This window comes from Pelodiscus sinensis, chromosome 5 (assembly GCF_049634645.1).
Source record: "Pelodiscus sinensis isolate JC-2024 chromosome 5, ASM4963464v1, whole genome shotgun sequence".
NCBI classification, from domain to species: domain Eukaryota; kingdom Metazoa; phylum Chordata; order Testudines; family Trionychidae; genus Pelodiscus; species Pelodiscus sinensis.
In genome coordinates, this window is record NC_134715.1 from 86,034,096 (window position 1) to 86,050,310 (window position 16,215).

At 42.5% G+C, this 16,215-nt stretch overlaps 1 protein-coding gene across 16 annotated transcripts in view; it reads right to left on the reverse strand.

Moving 5' to 3' along the window:
- The window catches only part of FIP1L1 (factor interacting with PAPOLA and CPSF1), a 101,884-nt gene that overhangs the window by 56,200 nt on the left and 29,469 nt on the right, over positions 1 to 16,215 (reverse strand). For 9 of the 16 annotated variants that reach the window (XM_075930418.1, XM_075930419.1, XM_075930424.1 and 6 more), the window contains 2 exons: positions 12,171 to 12,278; positions 2,289 to 2,382 (listed from right to left, as the gene is read on the reverse strand). In XM_075930418.1, coding sequence (XP_075786533.1) covers positions 2,289 to 2,382; positions 12,171 to 12,278 — 202 coding nt within the window. The remainder of the gene's footprint in view (positions 1 to 2,288; positions 2,383 to 12,170; positions 12,279 to 16,215) is intronic. The other 7 variants (XM_075930423.1, XM_075930429.1, XM_075930428.1 and 4 more) reach the window with 1 other exon arrangement.

Genomic DNA, 16,215 nt, shown 5'->3' on the forward strand with positions numbered 1-16,215 from the left:
GGGGAGAAAGTCAATATGGTTTCTGTAAAGGGAAATCGTGCCGTACTAATCTAATAGAGTTTTTTGAGGGGGTCAACAAACATGCGGACAAAGGGGATCCAGTAGATATAGTGTACTTAGATTTCCAGAACAACTTTGACAAAGCCCCTTATCAAAGCCTGTTAAGTAAAGTAAGTAATCATGGGATAAAACGGAAGGTCCTCTCATAGACTGATAACTGGTTAAAAGACAGAAAACAAAGGGTAGAAATAAATGGTAAGTTTTCAGAGAGGAGAGAGGTAACTAGTGGGGTCCCCCAAGGGTCCATACTGGGACCAATCCTATTCAATGTATTTATAAATGATCTGAAGAAAGGGATAAATAGTGAGGTGGCAAAATTTGCAGATGATGCCAAACTGCTCTAGATAGTTAAGACCAAAGCAGACTACGAAGAGCTTCAAAAAGATCTCACCAAAATAAGTGGCAAATGAAATAAAGTAATGCACACTGGAAAAAATAATCCCAACTATATATACAATATGATGGGGACTAATTTAGCAATAACTATGCAAGAGAGATCTTAGAGTCACTGTGGATAGTTCTCTGAAAACATCCATTCAATGTGCAGCAGCAGTCTAAAAAGCAAACAATGTTAGGAATCATGAAAAAAGGGACAGAGAACATCTTATTAATAAGACAGAGAACATTTTATTGCTTCTATAGAAAACCATGGTATATCTACATCTTGAATACTGCATACAGATGTGGTTTTGCCTCATTTGAAAGAAGATATATTGGCATTGGAAAAGGTTCAGAAAACGGCAACTAAATTGATTAGTGGTTAGGAAAGGGTCCCATATGAAAAGAGATAAAAAAAGACGGGACTTTTCAGCTTAGAAAAGAGGAGACTAAGGGGGGGATATGATAGAGGTCTATTAAATCATGACCAGCGTGGAAAAAGTCAATAAGGAAAAGTTATTTACTTGTTCCCATAACATAAGAACTAGGGGTCACCAAATGAACTTAATGGGTAGCAAGCTTAACACAAACAAAAGGAAGTTTTTCTTCACAGAGTGCACAGTCGGCTTGTGAAACTCCTTGCCAAAGAAGGTTGCGAAGATCAGGACTTTATCAGGTTTGAAGAAAGAACTACAGAAATTCATGGAGGCTAGGACCACCAATGGCTATTTGCCAGGATGGGTTGGAATGGTGTCCCTAGTCTCTGTCAGAGGCTGGGAATAGGTGATGGGAGGGAGACTGCTTGATGAGTCCCTGTTCTGTTCACTCCCTCTGGGGCATCTGGTGTTGGCTGATGTCAGAGGACTGGATGCTGGGCTAGATGGACCTTTTGTCTGACCCAGTATGGCTGTTCTTATGCACTACTGCAGTGGTCCCCAACAATTTGGGGCTGCTGGGCGCAGCCACCCATACGCTGCGTGCCCAGTGCCGGTGCCACCCATACGCTGCACTACCGGGGCCGGCACTGCTCCTGTGCCGCACGCCCAGGAGCCGGCATCACCCACGCGCTGCGTGCCTGGGGCCAGCGCCGCTCCTGCGCTGCATGCCCAGGGGCGGGGATGCCCATACGCCATGTGCCCGGGGCTGGCACAGCTCATGCGTCACGCGCCTGAGGCCGCCCATGTGCTGCGCACCCGGGGCTGGCGCCGTCTCTGTGCCGCGTACCTGGTGCCGGCGCCGTGCACCCAGGGACCGGCACCATGCCTGTGCCACGCACCCGGGGGCAGGCATCACCCATATGCCGCGTGCCCGGTGCCGGCACAACTCTTGCTCTGTGCACCCGGGGACAGGGCCGCCCAAACGCTGCGCGCACAAGGGCTGGGACAGCCTATACGCCACATGCCCAGGGGCCGGGGCTGCCCATACGTCTTGTGCTCGGTGCCAGAGCCACCCATGGGGTGCGGCACACCCAGGAGCCAGCAGCCCATGCTGCCCAGGGGTGGAGACGCTCATACGCCACGCGCCCGGGGCTGGCACAGACCATGTATCGTGCGCCCAGAGGCCGGCACAGCCCTTGCGCCGTGCACCCAGGGGCAGGGCCACCCATACGCTGCGCACCCAGGGGCCGGCACCGCCCATGCACCACGTGCCTGGGGCTGACCCCGATCACTCGGCGGGCGCACAGAAATGGCGTGGAGGGAGGAGCCATGGCGCCCACGGGTACCATGTTGGGGACCACTGCACTATTGTTTATCCATGCAGTTTAGAATTTATTCATTTGGATAAGGTGAAAACAAAAAAAGCCCCTCTTCAGTCATTGATAGAACATGTGTAAATCTGCAATACAAAACCTGTATGTTGCTATTTTCATTGGCACGCCGCCTTCCTTCCACTCTGCTGATAGTTATGGTCTGCCCAATCACATCTATTGTGCCAGACAATCTCCTGTAACACAGGACAAAATGGAATAACCAAAAAGTACTACTCAAGGACTTTTCCAAAACTTAGAGCAAGTCAATTAAACAGGCAAGGCAAATAATATGAATCAATTTAAGACTATAAGCTCCTTCTGCTGTACCACAGCAATGTACAAGACGTGTAAGGTTTCTGCAGAATCCTAGGTGTTAAACACACTTTTTTTTCTTTACTGAATCTTACAACCTTAGCTTTTTTGTTTTTTTTAGAATTAAGGAAAGGAGCAGTATAGCATTCCCAAGATTCAAGGGTGAATGTTTCCACACACAACTCCCACCTCCCTCAGTAAACTGCTATATGTTTCTGTAACTAGTAAAAGAAAGATCAGCAATATTGCAGTGAAAGAATACTAGTACCATGTAACAAGAAAAGAGCATTCTAAAAGAAATTCTACAAAACTTATCAAAAGCAATAAAATAAAACACAGAAATGATAGCTGTAACGGTCCATGGAAAGTGGAGAGAAAGACAAGGTAAATAATGAGGCACTGATAAAAACTGTTAGCCAGACCTACTGTGCATATTGTAGGTATTGCAGCACATATTACATTAAATCACCTATTAGCCTTGGGCTTCTGCAACATCTAGACCAGTGTTTCTTAAAGTGTGTTCCGCAGCACAGTCGGAGGTGTGTCGCAGAGAGAACAGAATTCAAAATGGCCATCCTTAAAGGGACAAGGCTCCCCCCTCCCCTTTTTCTTTGGTTCAACAACTGTTCCCTGGGGGCTTCCCCCCCCAACAAAAAAATCGTCAGTGTTCCCCATAAAAAAAAATTATCGTTTGGTGTTCCTCGGTTTTAAAATGTTTAAGAAACACTTATCTACACACAGCAACATGCCATCTACTGGGTATTGTCAAATGCAAAAGGGTACAAGAAGCCATGAGTCCTTGATTCTGTTCTTGGGAATGATTGGCTTCTGAGTTTCAGGCAGACCTCTTAGACAAGCCACTTCTCCTTTGGTACCCTAGTTTCCCAAAAAGTAGAAATGTGAAGAGCTGCCTTTCCCTAACTACTCTAAAAACAAAGTAGAGGCAAACACGTAGCTCCTTCCTGAGTTTGCCTTTATTAACAAAGTAATTAATAGTAGGATAAAGTTCAACTCAAGCCTGTCTCCAAACTTTAATTTTTGTGTTTGGTAGAAATAACAACAGTGTTTCTCAACCTTTTTCTCATCCACTATCCAAAATCCATTTGTAGTTTACTGCCCAAATGACAAGCCTTTATTATTCAAAGGACTTATTCAGATCATAGATCCATAACTGGTTTTGTCTACAAGTGGTGGAAGAACAAGTGTAAGTACTGCTGAAAGGAAGACAAAGGTGTGGAATGGAATGGCAGTTTCCATAGAAAGAGTAGTTGGAGGAAACAGGAACAGTGTTTTTCCTACCATCAACTTCATTTACTCCTGATGGAGCCTAGTATCCAAGGGACTCTGCTTTTTCCACCCATTTCAATCTCAAAAGGTACGACCTAGTGGTCACCTCATAATCCACCAGCAGGTCTTAAACCACAAGTTCAGAAGTTCTATTCTACATATACTCGGGATAATTAAAGATTTTCTGATTATTTTTTTTGTCACTTCGTTACTGAAGACCTCTCACCCTACCACAACATCCTCCTCCTTATTATGGAGGAATGGATCACAATCAGATATTTAAGTACAGACAAGGCAATAAATTTCAGAATGCCACTGACAAATTTTCTATGCGTATTAGATATCAGCACAAAGGTCATGTATAAATAAGTTTGAAAAACCATACTTTTTTTAAACGCAATGTAACAGGAAAAAAGAAGTGTTTGTTAAAGAATCTGTGGCATTTTTATTAGCGCAGGCGTTATTAAATCTTGGTACCCTAAGCAAATTCTAGCTCTAGTACTGCATCCTGACTACCTAACTCCTCCTGAAATTTCACTTGGCTTCACTTCCAGTTCTAAGCTGTCACGTGCTATTGTTCTGTGCCAGTAACAGTTTTCCCATGTCACTACAAAGGCTGCCATACTTCAAGTGTCCTACATATGTTCCCCAACTACTTAAAATACTTATAAAGATTCAGTCTTTATAATATTCTTTGATATCCTCACATGAAACTCAACCTATACATACAAATTATTAATAAAACATGCAAGTTGTGCCAGCAAAGACTTTTCTTCATCGTCTCATGAAGATAACTCATCAGTCTTCGGCAATGAACTAATACTCACCTCCCTTTGAACTCCTTCCTCAGATATATTTCACTATACTCTTTCAAATTTGAGACATTTAAAAATGTTCTCAAGTTATACTGCCCAGATAACATAGGAGAGGGGTAATGGCCCTCATGAAACTTGGACTACTCATTTTCATTAAGCTTCAAGTAATTCCCAAAGGTCTGCATTTTTGAGAGAACGTCTAAAACTAAAGGATACTAGTCCTGAGGTAGGAGAAAGACAAGATTTTCCATTAACACATTTAAAAGAGGTAAACTAACAGAACATAGCAATTCCAGTCCGTTGAAATGCTGACATTTTTTCATCTTAGAAGCAGGAGTCCAAAGGGTCTGGGTACCCATTTTTCTTCTCTTCCCTACTGTAGCAAGTGTCTTAGTCTCTCTCTCTCTCTCTTCCACTTCATGAAAGTGTGTAGAACAGCTTGATTCTTTTGTCTTCCAATATGTTTCTCTTATTTTACTCCAAACAAAATGTGCATGTATTCTATGAACTGGAAACAACAAGTAGATGAGGCGGTCTCTTTTCTCTGGTTTCTCATCTTTTGGTATTAAAATCTTTGATGACAGTAATAAGGGGAAAAAGCGTATCATAAGGAATCAAATCATGGAAATCAAATCTAAGTGTATACTACTGGACGCACCTCTAAAATCCAGGATTCTCTGGTCCGTCAAGACCACAGATGTTCCAGGATCAGAGAGTTCTGGCGCACTGCAAGAGGGAGAGGGGGCCCAGGAGCCGACACATGGCACAGCTGGGCTGCAGGGGGGGAGGGGAACGAGGGAAGGAGGGGCAGGGAGAAGGGGTGCAGAGAGAGTGTATGGAGCCAGCACGTGGCTCATCTGGCCTGCAGGGGGAGCCAGAAAGCACGAGAAGAGGGCAGCAGAGGGGGTCAGCAGAAGGAGGCCTGAAATGACCTGGGCCGGAAAAGTCCCTTATCTGAGACCAGTCAGGTCTTGAGGGTGCTGGATCAGGGAGGTCCAACCTGTATATGTAGACAATTCTCTGTAACTAGTTAAGGATCCAGCTACTAATAAAGTAGGGATGTTAGATATTGATTGAGTAAATCATGAAACCACATCAGAACTTTGTGGTTACACAATTATTCAATAGTCTCCCAGCCCCACCTCGCCAACCTGAGCAGCAGTATCTGATACAGAGGCAGCAGCGCAGGGCAGCAATAGCTGCTGTCCATGGCAGGTTGAAGCTCACTGCAGACAAAAACTACTCCATGGTGCCGCTGCTCAGGGGGAAGATGGCCCCCTCCTCATTGTCTCTGTGGGCTGCTGCAAGGGGAAGGGCAGGCCACTCTGCTGAGCCAGCTCTCCACACATATTGTCTCCCCCTCCTGGGAGAAGCAGCTCTGCATGAGACAATACACATGGGGAGCTGGCTTGAAAGGCAGCTTCCTGCACGTACTGACTTCTGAGTGTCCCCCTCCCCATATCATCCAGAGGCAGCAGCACAATGGTGGGGAAGCGGGCAGTTCCGCAGAGCTGGTGCTGGGGGGAACCAGCTTTTAAGCCAACTCCCCCCAGCACTGGCTACTGTTCCCCCCACCCTGCTGCCTCTGACACACAGGCAGTGAGGAGGAAGGGAATGCAAGTAGTTGAGAAGGTTAACTGATAAGTCTAGGCTTATTGGTTAATTGTCTACTTGACTACTCATTCACATCCCTACTCTTAAGGCCTATTAAGAAAAATGACTATTACTAAGATCTCAGCTTCACAGTTTGGGGATAAAGTTATTAACTATTACAGGATGGACCTCCTTGGTCCAGCACCCTCGGGACCTGACCAGGCCCTGGTTGGACCAATGGAGGTCATATCTGGCCCCCCTGCTACTGGCCACGCCCCAGTCCTGAAGCAGCTGCCAGCCAGCTCTCCCCACCCCCACCGTGCTGCAGGTGCCACCCCCCTGCCAATCCTTGCTCGCACCCATGCCTGCCCTGCTGTGGTGCTCCAGTATCCCGGAGCCACTGGGAGCACGAGGCTCCAGGTCCCAACCAGCAGCCTCGCTGGGCAACCTCGTTAAGGTGCGCCAGGCCCCGGATCCTGCCCGCAGTTTGCTGCCGGCAGCCTTCAGCCCTGCAAGCCCTTTATAGTCCTAAAACTTCCGTGCTCTTGCCGGACCATGGATGTTCCCAGATCAGGGAGTACCAGTTTACAGAGGTTCAACCTGTATTCCTTCTAGCCATCCCCAAAATTAACTTTTGGAACTAAGTAATTTGTTAAATTTTATATGGCAGAAAAATCACAGACTGAAAGAGGAAATTACATGCATTTACCAAAAGCTAAGCTTTTCATCTTACATAAATTAAATCAAATGGATGAGAACATACCATCATAGGTGAAAATCAAGCATTACATACATACAGCACACTGCAAGGTATGTCACAAAGCTACCAAACTACATAATAAAACATATCAACAGGATATGAATATTTTTAGTGACATTGGTCAAAGCAGGTACAGGAGATTGCAACAAAGGTAGTGTGAAAAGAATGGAGGACCTGGCTATTCAGGTCTGAAAATGCAGTCAACAGAGAAACTTCACGTCACATACAGAAGTTATCTGCTGATTTTCTAAGGCAAAAGAACAAATAATATATCACTTCAGTGTTACACACACAATTCCTAAAAAGGGGTAAAGAGCAAAATACAAATGGTGAATGCTGTATGAATATAAAGTATAGCTTACATATTGTGCCTAAACAAAAGCAGAGATCTATTTGTGCACTATGTACATGTGCACATAAGGAAAAAAGGAGGCGATCAAGAGAGAGACAGTAATATCTACCAGTATTCACAATTAAACTAGATAATCTGATGAAAGGTCTTGGACTACACCAATCCTTAAATCCAAAGAATGAAAATATGGATTAACAGCTAAAAACATTCAGAGGTTCTGACTATTTAAAGTATGCTCCTAGATTTTACAATTAAATCACCTATATGTTAAAAGCAAATTTGGGAAGCAGAGTTTGGAAGCAGATTGGCCCAATTAGTAGTCAATTGGCATACAGACACTATGCTGAAACTCACACAATTAAAATCTTTACATGTTATTCAAGACCCAGTAGTGAAAGGACAAAACAAGTCCATGATATAGCAGTTTACAATGAACATCTGGCAAGATTAGTGCTGGCAAATAATGCCACATTCTAGTAATGTTAATGCACAGGGTGTTTCTGGGACAGCGTCCTGACAAAAATAAATTAACCAGAGAGTGGATCTGCAGATCACCTCCTTTACACAGACAAACACAGTCTAAGTAATCTACTATAGACTCCCAGATACTGAAAGAGTGATATGAAGGTTCATGCACTTTGTTTACTTTCTATGCCTCTTCTCCATTGAGTTAACTTTGTCTGTTTTCTGTAGGAGTGAGGTGTAACTAATATAAAGGAAGCTGCAAGAAGTATTACTTGACAGAATTCTTTAATACAAATTGAACCGTTCAAAATCCTTCCTTTCTGAAACATTTTATTGTTTACTTCCTGAAAAACAAGCAGAGAATAGCTCTCTACCAATTACTTATATTACAGTAACTGGAATTCTTTGAGATATATTATCTACATGAATTCCTTTTCTGGAAAGCATATTTCCTATGCATATAAAATTGGTTTATTGTACGCCAGCAGTGTGGAGGAGTGGGTGGTGCAGCAGCTAGCTCTGGTCCCTGCGGCTAGGTGGTAGTGAGGACCCAGCAGCAGCTGCCACGGAGCTCCGGGACCTCAGCCACTGCCGCAGAGCTCCAGTACAGTAGCGGCTGCCACGGAGCTCCGACAGTGGCAGCCAGAGCCACAGCCACAACCAGGCAGAAAGTAGCAGGGCTAAGCTGGAGCTCTAGCTGAGGGCAGCAGGAAAGCATGAGCCATGATGGGAAGGATCTTCCCTGGTCCAACAAATCCCCTCGTTTGGGACCAGTCAGGTCCCGAGGGTGCCAGACTACTAACTAGCTCAACAAGATCACACTATAATCAGATGCTCCATCTTGCTTCCATGGGCAGTAAGATAGAATTGAGGGACAGTTGTGCTTGCTGCACACTTTATGCTCCAAAGTCAATTAGGGCGTAGGCATTGCCCAAAAGGACTCTGGATGCCAAGAAGTATCTATTCTTGCGGACATGGGCACATGCACACCAGAAGTATTATCTACATGAACTTGAAAAAGAATGATGATCCAGAAATAATAAATGGCTTCATTTGAAGCACAGAAAGGTTATTTATAAACTATTCAAATCACACTATCACTTTTCTTCAAGGAAAACTAGTTCAAAGAGTCTCATGACACACTGAATTTGTTTAGTTTTATAAAAAGGAAGAAAAATATAAATGGAACTATTAAGAAATTCATAGCTGTTATAAACTGCTTCATAACTTCATCAGACATAAGACTACAAACAATGCAATGCGTTTTAACAGAAACTTAACTTTTTCCAAATGTATAAGCTCATAAAATCTGAAAGATACCAATTATTGACTAAGCTACTCAGTACTAACTTTACATTTATGTTTTGCTCTTCATCTTCAAAGTGTTTTAGAAACTATTAACTAATAAAGTAATACTTTCATTTGTCTCTTTTTATACAATCTCTATATATACGTTGTATCTCTTTACGAGGACTGGGGATTTGTTGAGTTTTATTTGCTATTAATTGTTGAGCAAAAGTAAGCAAACAAATGTAACCAAGTAATCCAGGTTCAATTCTGTACATTTACTGAACAGACATACTTCAGTATAATTAACTCTAGTTGATAATTCACTCGTTAATCTTGCTGATTCAGCGAGTTTGTGCTTTTTAACTTTTTATCTATGAACGATCACAGACTAATATTTTATAGTACTTCATTGCTTTTTTTCTTTAAACCACATGGAACTGAGAACATGAATGTCAAAGAAAGAAGTCATTTTTCTCCTTATTGAAATACCCATTAGAAACATAAAACAGTAAAATTTACAAAGCAGACAAGGGAAACAATATAAAAATACTACTAATAAAGTTACGGAGAGTTAGTTATACTATATATTGCTAAAAATGTGTTCTACCATTTGCTATTTAGATGCAAGAAATGTTGCACATCACTGTTCATGTTCACACCTAGCGTGTTTGAAAAATACCATTTTTATAAATGTATCATTATGATCTTAGAACAGAATAGTCTACTAAGACCTAAAGTTTTTGTGATCAGACTGTTAAGCTAGTCTGAAATAAACTTAATAAATGTTCAATCTGTTCACAATCTAACTACTAATATGTTCAAAGAGGGTCTTTCACATTGTTGTAAGTCTATATGAAAATAATTAGTGTGGAAAAACTGGGAAAATATAGGAAATGCAGAAAAATGGGAAATGTTTTTATTAATATAAGTAAAATAGTTTCCCCATTCAATTTTATATTGGTGCCCGACTGACTGCAGAAAGCTAAATCAAATGAGCCCGTAAAGCGGCTTCTACAGTACTGAGCAGGAAAAGTAAAACAATGTCAGATATAATTTAACTTCAGGTATACGCCTTCAAAGCAGCTAAGTGCACTGTGGCTGGGCTATCAATTGAGGGAGCACTTACTTAGCTGGCACCATCCAGACTAGAATGTTTCACTTTCTATCACTGAGATCAAGAGACTGACTTGAACTGGTTTTTGGGATGAACTAGCCTTGGGTGCTGAGAGTGGAAAAAAAATGCTAATAGGAGAATGTACTCAGAGACAAAGGAATAAGGCTATGAGCAGTGTAGGCTAGTTCTCCCAACTAAGAGATGGGAAATAAGCCAGGCCCACTTGAGCTATAGATAGAGATAAAACTTCTGCAAGAGAATATGTATTTAAGGTCTCTTATTTTATATCTACTAATCTAAACACTGTGTACCCTTTGGACAAAATAAATCATGTTTTGTTTTGAAGAAGCTGATTCTTTGTCATTGCGATCATATGTTGTCACAGGTTCTAAAGAGAAACTCTTGAGGGATCATAGCTCATTAATTATGGTTGATACCCAAGGGATTGAAACTCAGGTCCTGGTGTGACAGTGGACAAACCGCAGAATTCCACCACAGGAATGGTAAAGACAAAGGCCTGACATCTCTGGTGTGGGACAATAATGCAGCCAGGCCAGTGACAGAAAGAGACTCACCCTATAATTATTTGTTTCTGTTAACATGTTCAAAGTTCTAAGTAAATGTTATTAATTAGACATTTACTAGATCAGTGGTCCCCAACGTTTTGGGGCTGTCGGGCGCCTGGTGACGGGGCCGCTCACGCGCTGCGCGTACGGGGGCGGGGCCGCTCACAGGCCACGTGACTGGGGGCGGGGCCAAGCATGCGCCGCACGCCCGAGGTTGGCACCGGCATGTGCTGCGATACTGGGCAGGGGCTGCCCAGGTTCTGCGCGGCCGGGGCCGGTGCAGGCACGCGCGGCGCTCCCGGGGCTGGGGCCGGGGGTCAGGGTCGGCACCGGCACGTGCGGCGCCCCCGGGGGTGGGGCCAGGGCCGGCAAGGGCACGCGCGGCGCACCCGCAGGCGGGGGTCAGGGTCGGCACCGGTACGTGCGGCGCACCCAGGGCCGGGGTTGGCCATGCGCCCGGGGCTGGCACCTGCTGCACGCCCATGGGTGGAGCCAGCCCAGATTGCTCCGCGGGCGCACGTAAAAGGCCCAGCAGGCGTCATGGCGCCCGCGGACACCGGGTTGGGGACCACGGTACTAGATGATCTCTACTGATTTGTAGTTCTTTCAGCATTACATATCACTAGATTATTAAATAAAGTTTAATTTCTTTCATAATTATATTTATACTACAGTTTCTAAATAGAGCTAAGAACTGAGCTATAAATAGATGAGCTATTAGGGATGTAAGCAAGTAGTTGACTAACCAATAAGCCTAGGCTTAAAAGCCAGTTGCTCCCAGTGCCATCTCCGCTGTGCCACCTGCCCTCCCCCCCACGCCGTTGCCTCTTCTACTACATTTTAAATTGTAGAGCCGCAGCAGGATTTGATCCCAGACCTGGCATGAGCTGGACTACATTCCTCTATTGACTCAGAGTAGTCGATAAAAATTCTATCAACTACTCGATTAGTAAATTAACCGCATTTTAACACCCCTATGAGCTATCACTAAAGATAGGCGATCAAATGGAACTCTTCCATTATACAGCTTCCATGTTCATGGCTGCTGATGATTACTGATTTATACACCAGAGGAAAAGCTATTTAGATATTAGAGTTTTCCAACTGATAAGTCGTTAAATGGAAGCAATTAATAGGCTCTAAATTCAAAAATTAGAGGAAAAATATTTTTAAAATAAAATGCTTTTCAATATTTGCTTCTCACACATATAATGTAGTAAAACCACCACCTGTTCTCAGATTCCCAAATAAGGGAAAATATGTGCTGCAATATCTAGGCATAAAAGTATATCCAGTAAACCAAATAACAGCCAAGACTAGATTTCCAAAAAACTGTCAAAGTGGGACAATGTCCCACCAATGACAAAAAATGGGGAGAATGGGGAAGAGAGCAATTAAAATGATTGTGCCCTAATTTTTTTTTCTTACCTTAGTTTAGGTGATTCGACCCTCCCATAGCGCTCCTGCCACTTCCCGATGCCTGAACTAGCTTTTCTGGAAGCAGTGCTTGTCTGTGACTGAGAAGAGGCGCTGTTTCTGGTGAGATAAATTTTCTAGGTCTTTCTTTTCTTGTGTCTCTATCTTCTCTGTTCTTTGAGCCCCTCTTCTTTTCCCTATTCCCATCTTCCCCCACCCCACATATCATCTACAGATAAAAGGTAGCAGGAATTATTATATAAGTTAAGAAGCTTAACTAGAAAATTTAACAACAACACTACTGCTAGAGCCTCATACTACATTGGGAATTTTTACCAAGTGACATCAAATTGGGATTGCAGTGCAATCCTACTACATGAAATGATCCATACCTAGCTAAAATTCTCTTATTCTAAGGTATAATAGCATTTAAAATAGTTAAAAAAAAACCTTTGGAAAAACTAATATACTAACTTGAAGTTAAAAAACCCCAACAATCAGAGTAACCTTCCTATGTAACAAGGCACAGGCAAGGGTGATGGTGCTGAGATATGTTCCACTGCTACTGCATTCTACCAAAAATGTTTTAAGGAGAAACATGTAAGTGATCCAAAACTAAGTAGTTTATAGTAATTTATAAAAAAAAAGTTGCTTTCAAAGTCTCATCTGACTAGTTATAAGAAATGGTGTTTCTGGCATGGCAATTTATGATTCAGTGTACCCTTAAACAGTAGACATCAAATACTAAAAAGTCAGCCTTGCCATTGGCAGGACATGCAACACAATGATTTAAGCAGTCTACATATAAACACAGACACACACAATGTATACACCTATTCTAAACATGTACTGCTGGGGAAATATAAATGTTGGCATGATGATTTGTGTTGCCATGCAAGAGAACCAGGTTTCATTTCTAGTCTCTACTCGGAAAGCTATCAAAAGTGGAAGACCTAGAAAGAGAGTAAACTCAACTCTTTTAAGAGGAGTGCACCTTCAATTGCTCAAGAATAACCTTCTCTAATAAATAAAAAAATGTTTACTGACTTTAGGACTAGTTAAAAAAAAATCAGACTATGGTAACTGCAAGCTGAAACTCAAAGATAAGGGATGTGAGGGGAAATGGAAGGAGGCAAAGGAATACCAGGAAAGGTAAGAGGCTTGGCATGATTTTTCCCCCCTATCTGCAGCATGCCACAGAGATTTTCCTTACAAAATAACAAATTAAATCTCAACACACACACACTCAGTGACACACACACACACACACACCGTGTTTAATAAACTAAAACTGCACACTCATATCAAACACATGCATAGAATATGCCATCCAATGTTTTTCACATATTTAAAGCTGAATGGATATTATTTAAAACCCTAATTTCATAGCAGTTCATTAGTACTATTTAAAGTATTTAAAATACCAATGCAATAGTAGGCTGTGTTACACAAAGGTGTCATGGAACAACAATGGCACTCTACAGAGTACCAAAGCAATCACACATGAAATACTACGTTTCGTATGGAAATTTCATTACTAAAAGACAAACAAGAGGTAATTCAGGAGAGAAATAACATTTATCAGGGACTGGAAGGATATAAAAATGAGGGAAGTTTAAAAATTATACTGTTTTGTAGTACAAGTAAAGCAAGGGTAGGGAACTGGCCCCGGGTTCGTCTGGATTCAGACCCTGAGGGGGCTCCCCTCTCAGCATTGGGGAGCCTCTGCTGACACTCTAGCCCTGCTCCACCCCACCCCCCACGGGGCTAGGACATACAAAATCTACTAGTCTGGGCCCCTTTGGGCTCTGGTGTGTATGAGAATGCAGAGAATGTCTTTCTCTCAGGCAGGGACCATGTCACTAAGGGGTTTTTTTGTTTGTTTGTTTTGGGGGGTTTTTTTGGTGTGTTTCTCACTTGTGTGCATCACCCACTGATTTTTCTGAGAGTCAGCAGCCTCCAACCCAAAAGGTTCCTAACCCCTGAAGGAAAGGATGGTGGAGGGGCTTGAAAATAACTTACCAACACCTCAACAGTATGGGCCCCAAGCACAGAGAACTATTTAATTTAGTACAATGGTGTATAATTCTGAGCAAGAGAAAGGGAACATTTCAGCTGAATATCAAACAGGTAATTCTCTAAAGAGAGATTTATTTGCCTGTTAAACACATTTTTCAAATAAGTGATAAAAACTCCTTTCTTTGGGATATTGAAAATTACTCCTGACATTGTACTAAAAATGAATAGAAAAAAACCTTAAACTGGGGAAAAGTGGGAAGGCATAGAAACACATTTCCCCTGCAATCATCTCTAATGTCTACAATATGGTGATAAAATGCCTTCAGGTTTTTTGAGTTGCCAGTAGAATTGCTCTTCAGGACTATTTGATAACTAGAACAAAGAAGAGGCATGAAATCCAAATAGAACCAAATTCATAATCACAAACACAGTAAAGCTCACAGCTGAAGAGAGCAGAACCCAAACTGTACGTATTAAAGCCTGGGAGGTGTGGAGTAATACTACAGTCATGAAGTTATTTCCTGCATTTTTAAGAAAAGTATGCTCACATGTAAACAAAATATAAGAAAGCAAGAGATACTTTACAGCGGATTTGATACCAGGAACCCTGAGTTGTAGTGCCCTGCAAGAACAGAAATGTCTATATGCGGATGTTGATATTCACAGATACACATCATGATCAACAGGGCTCTCTCTACTCCCAAGAGCCACGGTAGCCAATAGCCCTGCATCTGCAGCTCCTCCTGCAGTGTAGCTGCACTGGCCCAACAGGACTGTATGAACCTGGACAGGAGATGCCGTGGCTGGGGAGCGGTGCAGCCATGCTCCAGGAGCAGCAGCAGGTACAGGACACTGGCTCCAGGACACGATAGGGTAATGCTTTTTGAAAGATCCTATACTCTGAGCTTTTGAAAAGGCGCCGTTGTCGAAAAAAATCCAGGAGTACAGGATCTTTCAAAAAGGCGCCCCGTTGTCGGGAAAAAAAAATAACACATCTAAACTGCGATTTCAGTTTCGAAATGGCATTTGTTCGAAACAGAGCCATGACGCGATTATGCAAAGGAATCATGAGATATTTAAATCCTCGCTTCGTTTGCACTTTCGAAGTGCTTCATTTATATCCCTCTGCTGACAGAGGGGTGTAGTTTAGACGGAGCCTACGTGATTGGGCAACAAAATGGTAAATTAAATTTAATGTTGATAAATATAAAGTAATGCACATTGGAAAAAATAATCTAAACTATGCATACAATATGATGGGGACTAATGTGGCTACAACTACTCAAGAAAGAGGCATCACTGTGGATAGTTCTCTGAAAACATCCACTCAGAATGCAGCGGCAGTCAAAAAAGCAAATAGAATGTCAGGAATCATTTAAAAACGGATAGAGAATAAGACAGAAAATATCTTATTGCCTCTATATAAAAACATGGTATGCCCACATCTTGAATACTGCGTTCAGATGTGGTCGCCTCATCTCAAAAAGATATACTGGTATTGGAAAAGGTTCAGAAAAAGGCAACAAAAATGATTAGGGGTTTGGAATGGGTCCCATATGAAAAGAGATTAAAAAGACTTGGACTTTTTAGCTTAGAAAAGAGGCGACTGGTGAGGGGGGTATGATAAGAGTTCTATAAAAGCATGACTGGTGTGGAAAAAGTCAATAAGGAAAAATTATTTACTTATTCTCACAATATAAGAATTAGGGATCACCAAATGAAACAAATGGAATTTTTTCTTCATTCAGTGCACAGTCAACCTCTGGAACTCCTTGCCAGAGGATGTGGTGAAGGCTAGGACTTTAACTGGGTTAAAACAAGAGCTAGATAGATTCATGGAGGTTAAGTCCATCATGGTTATTAGCCAGGATGGGAAGGAATGGTGTCCCTAGCCTCTATTTTTCTGAAAATGCGTGACAGAAGAGGGACCACATGAGGATTATATGTTGTGTTCCTCCCTCTAGGGCATCTGATATTGGCAACTTTTGGCAGACATGATACTAGGCTAGATGTACCATTGCTCTGACCCAGTATGACT